This window comes from Nannobrachium achirus, assembly GCF_963921795.1.
Source record: "Nannobrachium achirus genome assembly, chromosome: 19".
Classification (NCBI taxonomy): domain Eukaryota; kingdom Metazoa; phylum Chordata; class Actinopteri; order Myctophiformes; family Myctophidae; genus Nannobrachium; species Nannobrachium achirus.
The window spans coordinates 31948554-31966277 of record NC_137826.1 but is presented as its reverse complement, the minus strand read 5'-3'; the positions used below and the strand labels follow the sequence as shown (position 1 = coordinate 31966277).

General features: G+C 40.5%; 1 protein-coding gene across 8 annotated transcripts; it reads right to left on the bottom strand.

Annotated features, from left to right (window-relative positions):
• Positions 1 to 454: 454 nt before the first annotated feature.
• Positions 455 to 17724, bottom strand: aifm1 (apoptosis inducing factor mitochondrion associated 1). 8 transcript variants are annotated; one of them, XM_080749911.1, is made up of 25 exons: positions 17470 to 17724; positions 15031 to 15173; positions 14598 to 14718; positions 14368 to 14391; positions 13957 to 14082; positions 13124 to 13192; positions 12856 to 12927; positions 12517 to 12585; positions 12055 to 12126; positions 11260 to 11331; positions 11024 to 11095; positions 10852 to 10911; positions 10331 to 10458; positions 10033 to 10163; positions 7165 to 7255; positions 6853 to 6937; positions 6699 to 6775; positions 6440 to 6548; positions 6243 to 6350; positions 6033 to 6121; positions 5773 to 5913; positions 4923 to 5065; positions 2007 to 2131; positions 1346 to 1536; positions 455 to 1218 (listed from the first exon to the last, which is right to left on the bottom strand). In XM_080749911.1, the coding sequence occupies exons 1-25, from the start codon at positions 17564 to 17566 to the stop codon at positions 1147 to 1149; spliced, it is 2487 nt and encodes an 828-aa protein (XP_080606037.1). In that variant the 5' UTR covers positions 17567 to 17724; the 3' UTR covers positions 455 to 1146. The 8 variants fall into 8 exon arrangements, with proteins under 8 accessions (XP_080606037.1, XP_080606038.1, XP_080606036.1 ...); XM_080749912.1 differs by having other exon boundaries at positions 10852 to 10908; XM_080749910.1 differs by having other exon boundaries at positions 456 to 1218; positions 10852 to 10923.

Genomic DNA, 17724 nt, shown 5'->3' with positions numbered 1-17724 from the left:
TGACCATTTTTTCTCCACACCACCCTGTCCTACTTTGCAGAAACCAAGCATCTTGTCAGAGCTTTTACAGTTGAATGACTTTCTACAAATTGCAGTGGACATGAACTAGAAAATGAAACGGGAGGGACAATATCCATATCAAATGACACCACGAAGCTGCGCTTCTTGTACTATCATCTGTCTTTGTGGAAGAACTGTTAATATTATCAGATCAAGAAGTAGATTATTTTTTCCTTCCCCTCATTAATTTAAATCTGACGAACATCCAAGAAGATGAGCATAATGGCAATTCAACAGGTTATAAGAAATGCATTTAAATTAATTTACCCAGTCTTTATTTATCATCTTTCTGCCTGTCCCCGCCCCCCCCTCCCCCCAACAGATCATTTCAGTTCATGGATTAATTGCTTAATTAGTACCTTCAAATAGCCAGGCAAATTCTATGCACATGGAATTTACATAATTAGTTACAGAATTAAGTATTGCAGTTGAACCATTCTCTAAGATAACGGTTCTTACTGTATACATGTTCTCACACTACGGAGACCGTTCTGCACTTCAAGTGTCCAACAGGGAGTTTTTGACAAGAAATTCTTAAGGAAAATAACTGCTCACTGACCATATAGATGATTTATGATGATAGATAAATGAGCAGGGGTGCAGCTGGTAGATCAGCTATTTGCTAGAAACAGTCAGTCACATTAAAAATACTTTTTTCTTTTATTGCAGGCTTTGTCATTATAAGCTGCACACAGCAAAGCAGAAATCCATGCTCAACGTTGTTATCCTGGTAGAGCTCTGCGGGACAGTAGGCAAACATATACACCATGATGATCACTATATGCAACATTTCCATGAGATCCATTCATTTGATTTTTCTACAATAGAAAAAACTAAAACAAGCAACAAAACGGGGCATTTGGTACAAATTACAAATATATGAAAATATTCCAGCCAACGACTCAACGAGACACATGATGTACAGCGTTTCTCCCTTTCATGTGCATTAGTGGTTGGATTGTCCAGAACCTGGCGTTGACTGTCAAAGTTCAAAGCCGTCATGTGCAGTGACAGTCCACTTCTGTTTGCCTCTGCTTTGACGAAACCCGTGACAAAACCTCCAAAGAGTCTCCAAAGAGACTAGACCTAGTCCTCGTGGATGTTGAAGAGCTTGGCCACTTCATTCAGATCCACATGTTCTTCACCATCCTTAATGATCTTTATACAAAAATAAAATGCAGAAATGATTTAAAAATCTAAAAAAATCTAAAATAATAATATTTCAAACATCATATGGATTTATAAGGGGGAAATAATCCACCAAAGTGACAGTACTACTACTAACCTTCCTTGCAATAGGCATTCTGTTGAACACGTTCCACAGGATAATGCCCACCACCACTTTGTCTCTCAGGTAGAAGATGACTCCTTTGCCATATTCATCTTTCTGCTGCAGTGGAGCAGGAGCAGGTGTGGAGGAGGCCACTGGACTTATGGCCGTTGCCTCGGTCTCACTTTCTGAACGGATTCCAGTTCCTGCAATAAATCCCAATCAGAGAGCCTTAACCTCATGGGATCACCGATGATGTCGTGCAGCGAAAAGTAAAAGAGAAAAAGAAAAATAACATTTTCACCTACAATGACATGCCCAAAATAGGGACGTCACTGCAGTTTTAAAGTGGTTAAGGCTCTTGCACAGAGTCAGGACACACATTTTATTGGTCAATACGTTTTAACACAGGCATATTTATGTTTCAAAGCATCTGAAATACTGGAGCGGTTGGGCTGAGTTCGGTCGGAAAATAATACAGTACTGGGTTCGGTAGAAAGACAATTCAAGGACAGCAATTTGGGAGTAGGAGTGCAAGAGGACATAGAGAAATGTGTGTTCCTTTAGAAATGTTCATCGGTTTTGTGAAGGGGCATTCAGTAGAGGCCTGGTATTTCTAAACTGAATGAAAACTCCATCTGATTATGATTTACAAAAAACTGGATGGTCCTCCTACCTGACTGCTCTGTGGCAGCTTTAGGCGTGTCCTTGGCCGTGGCTTTGGCAAATACACCCACTGTTGGTAGGCTACTGTCAACAATTCCAATTGCCTCGTAGCCAACGTCAGGACCCAGGTCACTCCTGTGAGAAACAGAGGATCAGGAGGCATGGTGATTAGCAGCCAAAATGTGAGATTTTCAGAACAATGGCTACTGGTAGTTGTTGCTTGTAACTCAACAAGCAGTGATTTGTAACAACCTATATCATACTGTATATTGTATATACTGTATATTTTAAAAGGGTATTGTCTTCGCAACACTGACTGGCTGATCCTTGTGGAACTGATTTATAGCATTTCATCAACCTAAAAGCAAATAGCTAATTATACTTCGATCTATCTCTACATGTACCCAACCAGTCAAAAGTTTGGACACAGCTTCTCATTCAATGTGTGTGAGAACTGAGAAGCTGTGTCCAAACTTTTGACTGGTAGGGTATTAAGGACAGGTTGTGCCATGCCAATCAACTCATTTTGCTGTGAAAGTTTTGAAAATGACGTCTAATGTGATGCCCTATTCGCCCCAGTGGGGGAGGGAGGAGAAAAGGGTTGAGCTGACTCTAACCGAGAATGCTGTAGCTACGTGGTCAGCACACCAACTGACAGAGCAGGGGCATCCATTTTTTATTACAGTAATGTCTCATATTCACATATTCAGGTCCGGATACAATCTTAACCATGTTCAGTGAGGGAGTGCTTTTTAAGAACTGCTTTCATAATACAGGCTCTGTATTTTTATCAACATGTTGCTACACTCAGTTCAGCAAATCTCAATGTCCATCCCACAGATTAGAGTGCCATTCATTTACACTCAGCTGAACCTAGTTAAAATGTAAATATCGCAACTTATATTCAAGCATGCATAGTGACCCCAAACACCGAATAAGGTTCACTTATTTCACCCCGTTCTTTATTTCAGAACGCAAACGTTTTTTTTAAAAGATTTGTTTTACAGACTTGTTGCCGTGTAGCTAAATTCCACATTCTACAAGGCAGCCATCCTTCTACGTCAGTGGTTCTCAACCTGTGGGTCGGGACCCCCAGATGATTAACTTAATGTGCAACATTGTTTTCTCACTCAACAGTAAACAAACCAACATACAGTCTAGGTGTATAGAGGGTATCTGCACATTTCTTAAGTGACAATTGAAGGACCTTTTAATACCTCTAAAATGACAAATTACACCTTGGCCAAATTGTCAAATATTAAGAGACAGAAATTGTAAAAGAATGTAGATCTGCTATTTTCACAATATAACCATGTTATACAAAATGTCTTAGTGCTTGTCAGGGTGGGGGTTCCCAGTTAAAATATGATTATTTTGGGGGTCCCAGCCTGAAAAGGTTGAGAACCACTGTTCTATGTTACCATGATAACAAGTTACCATGATTTTATTCAAAATAGTTTATTCAAAACTAAACTAAAAGATTGCTGTCAACTCAAAATTAACATTGCTATCCAGGTGGCCGCCCATTTTTTTGTGTTATGAACCCCTCGCAACAGGTTGATTCATGGTTCAGATTTGTTGTGGATTACAATCTGCCAAATTTAAAAATGTAATTAGCTGTCAGAAAATGTAGTCATTACAACCTTCACATCTGTAGTGGGGATTAAATTGTCACTACACTTCTGGCATTCTTGTCAACAACAAAACACTCTTGCAATTAAAGTGGTGCTATCTTTTCTGTCCTTCAAAGAGGAAAGGCATCCTTTGTGGTTTGAAAGATGCATGCTCTCTGACTCCAAGTAACACAGCCATCTGCTTGCAACTCCTACAGACCACAAGTTCTCTTCAATAATTGAGTAGTTGGGAGTATTCTCAAAAAGCACTTTTTACAGTTACTTCCATAAGTATAATTTTATACATAATGTCATACTTTTCTGGTATTTAACACATATGCTGCACTTTAAAAAAAATCATTTTCAGGCTGAACTGCCCCCAGTCTCCATAGACTTCCATGAAATCCATAATGCACGGATCATGCACGCCAATGCATAGATCATGCACCACGTGTGTGCACGCTGTTCACAGCTTTCAAACCGCTTGGAAATCCGTTCAGGCATTCATGAGATAGCAGCCATTGTTTTCTTCAAATGTAAACAAAACATGGCTGCCATGTTTGAAAGATGGGGTTGGTATGGGGGTCATACATGCAATTTCACGATCATGCCCAGTAGATAGAAGTAAAAAAATTAATAAAAGATTAAAAAAGAAATGTGTATACTCCACCTAGAGGAAAAAATATATATATTAAAATATATATATATATATATATTCATGGGTTCAATTTGTAGTCCTACAGCGGCCATGTTGAGGACCAACACAGGTGTTTCACTTGTCTGATTGGCACAGAATTAATGTTCTACATCAATCAGAACACCTGTGTTGGTCCTCAATATGGCCGCTGTAGGACTACAAATTGAACCCATGAATATATATATATATATATATATATATATATATATATATATATATATATATATATATATTATATACTGTATATATATGTATGCAAAAACGGCCCAAAGCTCGGGAAACTCGGGCGTGGCGGCACCAGACAACGGGAATAACTCGGGTAACTTGTGAGGGGGCAGTCTATGAGTTAAGACAATAGCTTCAGTCTGAGCATCTCTCTACATAGTGACCAAACAAACTCCCATCTAGGGAAATACATTTTACAGGTTTACATCTACACAATCCCCAGGTTACACCGGGTTACGGCTGACGCTCTTTCCATCTGTTATAACACAAGCCTGTGGCGTGTAGCCACAATTGTCATTGGGAGGGGCCCTTGCATTTTGGACCAATGAGAACCTCTAGTTAGTTAGGAAAACCGTCCGGAAATAGAAGTCGTTGAACAATGAACACCCACCAGAACATTGATTGATGCCAGTAGGGCTTGTTAGCGCCTGTCATGTTCTCTCCCGCTAGCCGACCACTCACAACAGCATGGTCATGGTGTTCCACTCGCCTGCGTCCCAGTCTGATGTCATAGAAGCATGCAGCATCTCCTGCCTGAAGCAGAGAACATAACAGTGGAGGATATGTACTATGCATGACATCTTGTAGCATAACATCATAATTGTTCTTGAGTGCAGTTTGGAGAGATAGTTGCCACTCCAAAAGAAAAGCACATTTTCTGCAGCCCACATTTACAGAGACGTATCGCGTCTGGGTGTCAATGTTTGATATCTGCATCCATTCTGATGTAGCTATGAAACACAAACCAGATTGCTACTATTTGACCTTAATAAAGTTGAACAAAATAAGTGTGTTATACAATCCATACATTTCTTACCATACTATGTACACATACATTCTTCAAGAGTTACATCTCTAGATCGAAATCTAATTACAATAATCGGAATTGTAAATAATGTCAGTTATATTCTAATGTTTACAAAAATGTACATGTTACCAATACCAACAAGCCTTTTACAGCCACAAAACACAGCAAATACAAAATAAAAGGGCATTAATGTTGTTTTGTGTTATTTCTCTTTTCAAGAGAAACTACAGACTGAAAATAGTCTGACTAATCGCACTGTTCTAAAGACAGGTATGGTTATGGTTATACTATAGGCACAGTAAATCAAACTGCCACAATACAGTATGAACTTCATCTTCAAACATGAAATTTGTGACCACCAAAACAAAGTTTGACTTGGCCTGTACTGTAAACAGTAGTATTTCAACAACAGTAAAAGTAGTCTAGAACCTACCACCCAAATGTTGGATCTAGCCTGCAGCTCTGCATTGACCCGAAAGCCACCAAAGTCAGCATCCACTTCCAGACCTGCTGATTTGGCAAGGTCAACATTGGGCTCCAGGCCCACAGCAGCTACAATGTGATCTGTTTTCACCTAAAAAAAATAAGAAAGGAAAACATTTTCTACTCACATTGTGAAATTGTAGATTAGCCACTAAATTATTTAGAACATCTTTGTAGTTAAGAGGTTAATTTGAGTTAACTTGGACTCACCACACGGCCATCCTTCAGTTTGATTTCAATCTGATCATCCTTGTAGGTCACCGCTTTCACCAAGGCCTCTGCCATGATTTTTACACCCTCTGGAAAACCCATGAGAGGCACTCAATAGAGAACATTTGAAAACAACAACAACACCACCACACATTTGCTTTGTGTAAAGTTGAGGGCAACACAAGCTGAAATGCAAAATGATCATTTTACCTTTCTTAACTTTCTCTGTTGTCCAGTTGCTCAAATATTCAGGAAGAACCTTTCCCATGTTACCCTTCTCGGGGTACATCTGGGTCACCTCCAACCCAGCCTCAGTTGCTGAAAAAAACATTTAAATCTTATAAAAGAGTTCAGCACAGGTATAGTCATGTTCCTTATATCACTCCCCCTTTCTTTGGTAAGCTTACATCTCCTGCCAAGGGCACAGGCCAGCTCACTGCCTAAGAAGCCCCCTCCAATGATGGTGATGGACTTGGCAGTTCTGGAGACCATTTCCAATGCTTTGAAGTCTTCAACCTGGGGATGCGAGCAAAATCCACTTTCATTCAAGACTTAAACTCATACTAGATCTGTAGTTAATCAAATTATTCCTTTGAGTCTCTCTATGTGAATCTGTCGGGAGTCAGAATGAAGCAAAACTACCCCCCCTGCTGGCAGAACACTGACCTTACGGAATAAAGTAGTCCTCTTCATCACCTCCTCTCCTGCTCTTTCAATTACTTGAAGATTTCTTGGCACTCCACCTAGAGGAAACTTCATATTAGTGTCTACACTTTAAAAAGGCACAGGGTATTAAACATACATTTTTAATGTGGCTTACCTGTGGCGATCAGGCACTTGTCATAGGAAATCTCTGTTTTATCATCAAGTTGTATTTTATTTCCCCTCACATCCATATACACCACCTGAAGAGATTAACATCATCAAATAATTTATCATATTCACAAGGCAGCTATTTTAGTTTTACTTCATACTTGGGTGGTAATTTATCATATTCATTCATACGGCAGCTATTTTACTTCATATTTGGATGGTAAAGTTGTAAAGCAAACTAGAAATGCACACCAAAGAAAGCACACAATATATGAAACTGAATTGCCCAACCCGCATGTGAAAGCAGTTCCAGCCCAACCTTTTTTCCAGTGAGCACAGCCACTCCTCCATTTTCCGCACTAGTCAAATCTTCAGGACCGATGTAGAAAGAGCGTGGCTGGAAGTAGATACTGGCAAACACAAATAAAATGCTATTAAAAACACAGGATAACTGTTTCATTGTAAAATAAATTCCTTTACAATGCTACTATTTCTATTTCTGCTTCTTCGGTAGCAGTATCTACACAGCATTACTAAAGTCATGTCATCAACATGGATCTGTCCCATTTCCCATATTTCCTCCTGATTGGCTACGATTGCCTTCTAAAGTTTGTGTATGCGATGTGACGGTTGCTTATCTCCCAATTAGGGAATCTTACTGGTAATACCGTTGACTGCTCTCTATGCTTGCACATTGGCACACCTATAAATCTAACACACCCACCCACTATTGATCTTATTAGCTGCTGCGTTGCTTACAAGCCTGTTTTCAAGCATGTTTTAAATCTGCTGTAGTTTTTCAATACCAAACGAAATGGCTTTTGGGAGTGTGGAAAAGAGGTGAAGAACACACAGGCAGGGTGGAATGGCTGGAGGAAAGTGTCAGGAGAGATTTGTGACAGATGGGTACCAGCTAGAGTGAAAGAGAAGAAGTACAAAGGAAGCAGAGCTGGAGGTGGTAGAATTGAAGATGATACGATTCTCAGGAGTGACAAGGACAAGATCAGAAATGACTACATTAGAGGGTCAGTCCAGGTTAGGTTTGGGGATAAAGCAAGAGAGGCGGGGTTGAGATGGTTTGGACATGTGCGGGGGAGGGATGACAAGTAAATTGGGAAATGGATGTTGAAGATGGAGCTGCCAGGCAAGAGGAGAAAAGGGAGGCCAAAATGAGGTTTATGGATGCGGTGAGAGGAAGACATACAGGTGACCGGAATGATTGAGGATGATGCAGAAAACATTCGATTTTCTGTTCTCCCCACACACGCATGTAAAACGACTCGGAGTACTTAGAAAAGCGATATATAAATCCCAGGTATAATTGAGTACCTGAGACGAATAACAGTCCATATATATATATATTTTTAATATAGATATTTTTTGAGTTACCTGACTGTAAGCCACACACTAGTCATTTCTAATCTGTTAAATTGTTAATGCACTCCCCCCTCATTTTGTTCAATTGTCTGTTTTAATGTTATCTGCTCCTTTGTCTGCTGAATATTGCTTGTTCGGACTTATACTCTTGTTCCACAAACTGTTGGAGATATACTGTTTTTCCACTTTCCATGAGTATTATGTCTTATAATTCCTAATATATATGAGTTAAGTAAAAAATCAAACCTCGGTTCGAAGTGAAGCGGTGAATCTGAGTATAAAATTGTCTAGAGCTACAGAATGCAGAATTCTGAATGAATGAACGATTTTATCTGGAGGGCCGGATTGTCATGTGAAGCTTGACCAATCCTCAAACTATGGTCTCATTGGACATTTTTAATCATCCAATCTTCAGACCGGGACGGACACCACACACATATTCTGGACGTACGGGACAGATAAAACCTGTTCATTCTGGACTGAAATGACCATATATGGACATGGGGGACACACATGGGACACACATTTACGGACAGATAAAACCTGTTCATTCTGGACTGAAATGACCATATATGGACATGGGGGACACACATTTACTTTTGAAAAAGCCTATTCATTCTGGACTGATATTTTGCACGTACGGGACAGGAAAAACCTGTTCATTCTGGCCTGGAGTGACCATATATGGACATGAGGTGACATACATTGTGTTTTTAAAAACCCTGTTCATTCTGGACTGACATCACCATATATGGTAATTAAACGGACATTCTGTTTTTGAAAAAGCCTGTTCATTCTGGACTAAAATCACTATATATGGGCGTGATACACACAAAGCCACTCATAGGAAGCGGTTTTCACCGCTTCAAAAAATCTAATTCCCTTTTATGCCCATGTATGGAGATCCCTGCTCTGAGTATCTGACATCACAAATCTCTTATGCCCATATATGGAGATCCCTAACAGAATCCCTTTTATGCTAAAAATCCCTTTTTAGATCCCTGGTCTGAGTATCTGACATCACTGTGATGTCACCTGTTTATGCCTATATATGGAGATCCCTGCTCTGAGTATCTGACATCACTGCGATGTCACCTGTAATGTCAGTGATGTGTCCGGGGAACCACAGTGTCAGGCGTTACACATATGCATACATACGGACAAGCTGTGGCGGTTCTAATAGTAAACTTCCTATGGTCGCAAACAGATTGAAACAGATGATCCGCTGTGGCGAGCCCGATGGGAACATACATAGCCCAGGAGGGAGGATAAGAAATGAAATAGCTTTTCTCAGCCTTACAGTCTGTTGATCGTCCCGTGACACCCGACCCCTCAGAATCTAAATTCAATGACGTGATGCGGCACACACTATAATATGGCTGTGCCGATTCACGTTTATGTTACCACATTGCCCATTTCTAACCTCAAATGTCTTCAGATATACATACCGGTATGTATATTTAGTATACAGTTTCAGTTTAAATCAAGAATGTTTCTAAGGGACCATCCGGCCACTATCTTTGTTTTCATTCAATAGGGTAGCACTAGCTAGCACTGCTCTCTAGTGTCTCCATAATAAATCAGCTGTGTGTGTGTGTGTGTGTGTGTGTGTGTGTGTGTGTGTGTGTGTGTGTGTGTGTGTGTGTGTGTGTGTGTGTGTGGAAGAGGAACATTGAGCTATGGGATTTGATGGGGGACAGACTGACAGTCACATTATTGTTGGTTGTAATTGGTTAGTACCTGCCAATATACAGTAATCACACATCGATAGGATTTTAGGGGCTTGTTAAATTGATTTCATTTAACACACCTCCTCTCTTTGCCATTCCATTGCTTGAAGCGTAGGGTGTCTGTCATATTGGGGTCATCGGAGAACCATAGCTCCTTAGACAAAGGTGGCCTCATGTATGGAAGGTCAGGCTCCTCTGTCACAATTAATACCTGGTGGCAAATGATGTCACAATTAATACCTGGTGGCAAATGATGTAACAAAACAAAAAGAACAGGTATTTATCTGGCTTAACTTAGATGTATTGAAAAACAGGTGTCCAAATATACAGTATGTTATTAAACCAAAAAGACTATGATTTAGTTTAGGCCTTACTGACCTTGGCGCCTGGGTCTCTGGCTCGGATTGACCGGGCAGCAGCAAAGGAGGCTGTACCTCCACCAATCAGTAGATATGGAGCATGTGAGGGGATCTTGGGTAGGCTAGGTACAGGGTCTGTTGCTGGAGCTGACATGAGAGCAGAGGAGAAGGAGCAAGCAGAGACAGAGAGGGAAAGGAATATAGATACAAGTCAATACATGAGCCATGTCTAGGTACTGATCAGCCAAACAATGACTTGCAAAAATACTCCTGTAGCCAGGGAATGAGAGTGAAATAGGATCAATAAATCAATAAAGTGATGAGAATTATGATAAAATGATTTCATGTGTGAGCGATTAACCTTTAGCACTACACGGAACCAAACAAAGATCCAAAGGATCCAGGCCATGGACCCTGCTGTAATGAGGGGAAAATGTTAAAAGAAATGAAAAGGAGAGAAGGTTTTTTAATATTAAACATAATTGTTGTCATGATGAGTTCCCAACTTCCCAACTCCAGCTGTCTGTAAAAAAATCTTACCACTGTCTGCAATCACCGAGGACTGAGGCACAGCCGTTTCTGCTGCTGGGGGTTCTGCTGCTGGGGTAGATTCTGTTAGTAAAGCCGCAGCATTAAGCAATTAACACAAAATAAAACCTTGCACTGTGAGAAATGGCAATAACTGGTTCTATGCACTGTTCTGAGTGCTTACCACTCTCCACAACAGGCGCAGGAGTCTGTTCTGTAACCTCGGGTGGGGAAGATTCTATTGGGGCTGTGGGTTCTGTTAGCATAGTAGCAACATTTCATTACAACTGCTCTTTTTTGCGCAGGTAACAATATGGGCAGAAACTCAGATTTTTTAAAATTATTTTCCAATGACAAATGCATAAAACCTCAAAATGTAAATGAAATGTAGTTGTTCCATGCATTGGTTAGAGTGCTTACCACTCTCTATAACAGGTGCAGCAGGCTGTTCTGTAAGCTCGGGTTGGGACGGTTCTAATGGTGTTGCTGTTTCTGTTAGCATAAGTTAACAATGTTATTCTACTGTACACTGTTACAGCTGCGTTATATGAAGGCAAAAAACTAACAAAACAACATAACACCATGTTTGACTCAACCAATAGTGTGTGTAAAAACAAGTTGTAGAAAACACCAGTGAGTCAAGGTAGGGCTAGGTGCAAATTATGTTGGGATAATGGCATTAAAAACGTGTTCCATTAACATGCAGTGTATAAGGAACTAGATAAAGTGCTCCTCGGAGCACAGGTCTCCGCCAGGTCAGGTAGGTTATTGTAGGCAAGCAATATTCAGAATTCACCAATAAGGATGGAATATGACAAATCAGACAGATCCATCTTGATCACATGACCATAGATTAATGGGTACCAATTTGTGTGATGTTTGGACAAAATCTGTAAATGAGTAACATCAAAATATTTGTTTAACAAAAGTCTGTCCCCTGGTGGTGTTTTAACTGGACGATCTGAGAAATGTGGGGCAGAGGTTATGCTATTTTATCCAGGGAGTGTGTGTGCACAGTTTCACTGTCTATTGGGCCAATGGTGCCGGAGATTAGCTGTTCACAGACGGACACATGGACGGACAGACAGACAGACAGACAGGGTGCAAATCATAGTCTCGGCCACGCCTTCGGCCTGGCGGAGACAATAAGTGTGAAAGAATTTGTTACAATTCAAATGAAATTCAGTTGTTCCATGCATTGGTTAGAGTGCTTACCACTCTCTATCACAGGTGCAGCAGGCTGTTCTGTAAGCTCGGGTGGGGAGGGTTCTAATGGAGTCACTGTTTCTGTTTGCATAGTGTTAACAATGTTATGCCAACTTTAGATGACAGCAAAAACATACAAAATACAATTAAACGTAAACAACAGAAAAACACGTGTAACTCTGGATATATTGATCTAGGAGTCAGGTGGGCTGGCATCATGCCAAAGGTTTGCTCCATTTTCATGCAACAACGCTCATAATGTTGAAAATAGAAGTCAACTAGAAGTTTGCGGCCCTTTGGGTCGCTCACGTCTAGAGATCGACCTATTTATAGTCTGGATAGACAAGATTTCACGTGAAGCTTGACCAATCCTCAAGCTTGCATACGGGCATATCAGACAGACATCAGACAGACATTTGGTGGATTAATAGTTATTAGAAGGTTCCATCATGCATTGGTTGGAGTGCTTACCACTCTCCACAACAGGCGCAGCAGTCTGCTCTGTAAGCTCAGCTGGGGATTCTAATGGAGGTGCTGGTTCTGTTAGCAAAGTAGCAACAATACTGTATATTGTAACAGCTGTATTGTATGAAGGCAAAAATAAAATGAATCTTAAACATCAGAACACCAGAGTGTATGTGAAAGAAATTTGCAGAAAACTCCAGTCTCAAGGTAACTGCAGCTTCTGTTGGTAAAATGCCATTAAAAAGATGTTCTATTTACATGCAATATAAAATAAAAGAAAATGGTAAATAATTATTTATAATTACAATGAAATTCAGTTGTTCCATACATTGGTTAGAGTCTTACCACTCTCTATAACAGGTGCCGCAGGCTGTTCTGTAAGCTCGGGTGGGGAAGGTTCTAATGGAGTCGCTGTTTCTGTTAGCATAGTGTTAAAAATGTTATGCCAACTTTAGATGATAGTGAAAGAAAATAATCTTTAACAAAAGACATGTATGACACTGTTTGACAACTCCAGTGCCTCTGGATGCATTGGATTTTTATCAGAATTCCAAGAAATATTTTCTTAATTTTCATACAAGCTATTCATTAAACCATTCAAGGTGAATCTTACCCTCAACTACTGATGCAGCAGGTAGTTCTGCTGGTTGTTCAAGGGTTGTTTCTACTACTGACTCAGCTGCTGTTAAAACAATTCATAGTCTGAGATTAGATGCAATTAGAGAGACTGTGGCACCCTGGTACTATAAGTCTGCACAGGTCCACCAAAAAACTAAAATACACAATACCTGAGATCCATAAAGGTCCAGGTCTGAATTGTATTATGGGCAATTGTGAGTTAAGCTGCACATGCATGTCAGCCAGCTAAATTTAGTTGAGTTGGAAGAGCGCATCAAACTATACAGAGGTGAAAACTATTTATTGGTCTCTTACTGTATGGATTCCATTATGGAATAGCTTACAACTGTCATCTACTGGTAGAAAGGCATTTTAATAGCAATTGTAACTAACCTAATATAATTAGGTTTATCAAATCCATATAAACTCCAAGAGTCAGAGTTCTTTACTATCTCTGAACAAATAGGATCTCAAAACACATTTCACAGGTCCAATTGGGGTTTGGGTCCAAAAAGTGTTGGAAACAATCACATCTCCAAGGTATATTAAGATTTGAGTCTGTCATTAAAACAAATGTCATAACCAATCGGATCCCGCCACAAATTCCACGGGTCCATTAGGATACAGGTCGGTCATTTTGGACCCGTGTAGAGCTTTATACCCCACCCCCGGACGGACACACACATTTTAAGCAGGGGATACTTCATTAAGCATGCACACACTCATATCAGGGAACAGGCCTCTGGCTCTGGTCATATGCAATTCCCTACATTTGGCAATCCAAGACTTTGAATGATATATAAATGAATAAAAATATGAATTATTAACCTGGGGACGGTTCTGTTTCACTGGCAGCTGGCTCCTCAGGTACAGGTGCTGGAGGGCTAACATCCTCAGCTGGCAGTGGTGGCTCCGTTTCACTTGCTGCAGGTTCAGAGGCCTGCTCTTTCACTTCTTTGTGAGGAGAAATAACGTCATTAGCATATCATCAATCACAAACACAAGCTAAAACTACACACCAGCTACAGTACTAGTTACTGTATTATCCTACAGCTTTTTTTAGATTACGAACATACTTCTGTTCAAGGCTAATTACTTTTTTATTACATGTTACTCAGATTGGTCTCTAGACTGAAAAGTATATTTTAACTATCAATATATTATGCAATGTTGATATAAGGGGTATAAATGTTAAGATTAAATGAAATATCCATTAAGAACCTTGGGATATTAACTCACCTTCAGTTTCTGTGGCAGGTACAGCTAAAACACAAATTTGATGAAAGTAACTTAATCTGCACTTAATATAATTCTGTAATGGCTACAGCTAAGGATAGATTAATACTAGTTATTGTATTTATATAATCCCAGAGAGGACCATTTTAAAAGCAATAAATGAAAGATTTAGCGATAAGAAAGGCCAGCAACACAGATAGTTTCAAAGGATCAGTGAAAAATGCAGTCCCTACCAGGAACGTCTAGCTGGATGTATGGGTCTGCTTGTGCTGTGGTGTCCTTATTTGATCTGGATTCAATTTCTGAAATACGATCCTCATATCTCTGTTTGTCTCCCTTGATGGTTTGGTATCCCTATAAAAACATACAAACTTTTTTGTAACATTGCAGGAATCATTATCAGGAAGTTCTGTCCAAAGACCAAAAAACAGTGCTTTACATCTATCCTACAAAAAATCTAAAATGTCCAACTCGCTGACACCAAAAAAGTACAAAGTGCACAGAAAAACATGAACATTATATGCTACTAATGCTACTAACAAGTGAAAAAAAAAAAAAATCAGGATGACGATGCCAAAATGTTGTACAAATTGAATATTTTGGCAACCAGATGTGTGACAAAGGCCTAAGTTAGTAGACAACAGAGGAGCACGACATCCAACTTACATAAGCTCCACCACCCAGAGTGGCTGCTCCAACCAGAAGGAACCAGAACCTGTTATCCCCACCACCACCTCCTCCTCCTGCTGCACCCCCAGCGGACATGTGGGCCACCGGTAGAAGCGCTGGTTTGCTACCATTGTTCAAACCTGTAAACATAAAGACATTTGTAATATCAACCCAATTTTGCACAAAAAGTAGACTAGTAAGTCAAGATGCCTCAGGGCGACATGCGACCTCGCCCATCTGGCCAGTGATGTATATCGGACCAGTTACCCATATATATGGAGACCCCTGGTACCCATATGGAGCTCCATGTACTGTATATGGTACATTCCTTTTATGCCCATACATACATACATCCCTGTCTGAACCAGCCACACAGATATGGGCTGTCTTCCTCCATATATGGGCATTCCCATATGAAGTCCTATCAGGGATCTCCATATATGGACATAAAAGGGACTCTGTTAGTCACAACATACAATCCCTTTTATGCCCATACATGGAGATCCCTATCTGAACCAGCCAGACAGATATGGGCCATGTCTTGGCCATCTGGCCAGTGATGTATATCGATGCATCAGGGATCTTCATATATATAAAAGGGATTCTGGGCTAAATGGACTTTTACATAGGTGATGTCACCTTTGATATCACCTGGCACAGTGATGTGTCAGGGGAACCACAGTGTCAGGCATGACCTACAGACAGAGATACACAGACAAGATGTGCTGGTTTTCATAGTAAACTTTTAAATTAATGTCTGTGTACAAACAAGGTCAACATTGCCAAACATAATGTCTTCCATGGCAGCTATGGACAATGTCTACAAAGTGCAAGCATCACGTCTTAAGACTACATTCCAAACCCACAGAATCCAGTGAACAAAATGACAGGGAAGAAATCCTCAGTCAGGAGGAAGATGTACATCGACCAGACGGGTGTATACTAGGCCGGGCCCCCTTATTTTTTTAATAATAATGCATTTTTATAGCGCTTTTCTAAGACGAACTCAAAGCTCTTCACAATGGTTCATTCATTCATACATTGGGAGGTGAAGCGGCAAACAGTCGACGCCAGCGTCCACCACATTCACACACCAATGGTGGCAAGCCAACACCAACCAACATTTTGGAGGAAATGTGGGGTTCAGTGTCTTGCCCAAGGACACTTCGACATGTGGACAGGAGGAGCCGGGATTCGAACCGCCAACCCACGGATCAAGGGCAAATGTCTTTGCTGAAAATTAGCCCATCTACAAGCTCACTGTGAGCTTGTACAGTAGATCCGCTGAATGTTTGCCCCAGAATAGGGATGCTAGGCTTCATGAGGTGTTGATTTTCTGCATAGTGCAGGATAGTTGGTGTCATTACATTACTGATGGTCTAACAGTACTTTCCTTACTCTGCCTCTGTAACTTTAACTCTACTGTTACTGCTATGCCACCTCAGGGCCACTGAAATTGCCCTGCGGCATCAATAAAGGTATCTAGTATCTATCCATCTTTAAGTAGTTAAAATACTAAAACAATAGAGACAAATAACCATGGAAGAGATCCCAGCAGTGCAGCAGTTAGTAGCACGCACATAAAGAATCAAGGTTCAGCACATTCTTAATTGTAAAGTCATCAAGCTGAATTGGCAGAATCATTCAAATGCAAGAGATACGATTACAGTATCTGGTGTACATGAGTGTGGACATTTTATAGATTGTCAAAACTGATCATATTTTGAGTTTGGATTGTGGAGTTTTGAACCAATATGTATGTGGGAGGAAAGTGCGCCACAGTTCTCAGATGGACTAGTCTCCTCTCAGGCTGACTCTTATTCCAAAGTCTGCATCCTGCTCTTCCACTGTTATAGCTATTCATTAGAGTTTCTAGCTGCCAAGTTATTATTGTTCATATTATATGGCTAGGCTAATGTAATACAAAAGGAGCACTTACAGAATGGCACATGTATACAAACTTGTCTCGGATCAATAATGAATGAATGAATAACATGTGTATTATGCAACATTTGGGTGCTTTGAACTTGACCTTAGTCTGTCTGTCTGTATGAAAGACAGATGTCAAGGACTCTGCGTCCTCGTGAACGTGAGAATAATGAACGTCAGTAAACTTACAGAAAAGAAAAGCCCACCATGACATTGACATCACATGAACACAACATTAACATACTTCAATCACATGATGACGTTGTTGCTGCTGTACTACAACTCGGACTAAAAAGGAGTACAATCTGTTGCCACTGCCCTGGCGTGTGTGGCGTATACCTGTTCCATGAACGTAAACAGAAAACAACTCCTGCGTCTAAACCTAAACTAGTCGTGTTATTTACATCGACGACTGTTGTCGTGTGAGCACAGTGAAAGACATGTTTCTTTACATATGTTTGAGGTCAGCTAGCATAAAGAAGAGAAGACAGCCAGTAAGTCACTTGCCTCCTGCTCTCCTCGCGGCGTTTTGCCGGCGACACAGCGTTGATGAGGCTCTGGCAAGGGGCGCAAGTTTGTTCCACACTGCCTTACATTTCAGCATCGTGGCTCTTGCTTCTGTTTTTAACGTTAGCCAGCTAACTACTTATTGTGAACCTGAAATGAGAACGCTATCCCGGCCCGGGGTTAGATCCACACACACAACATACAAAACACAGCACAGCACGACACACACACAGCAGTAAAACTAGCCGCTGTGCT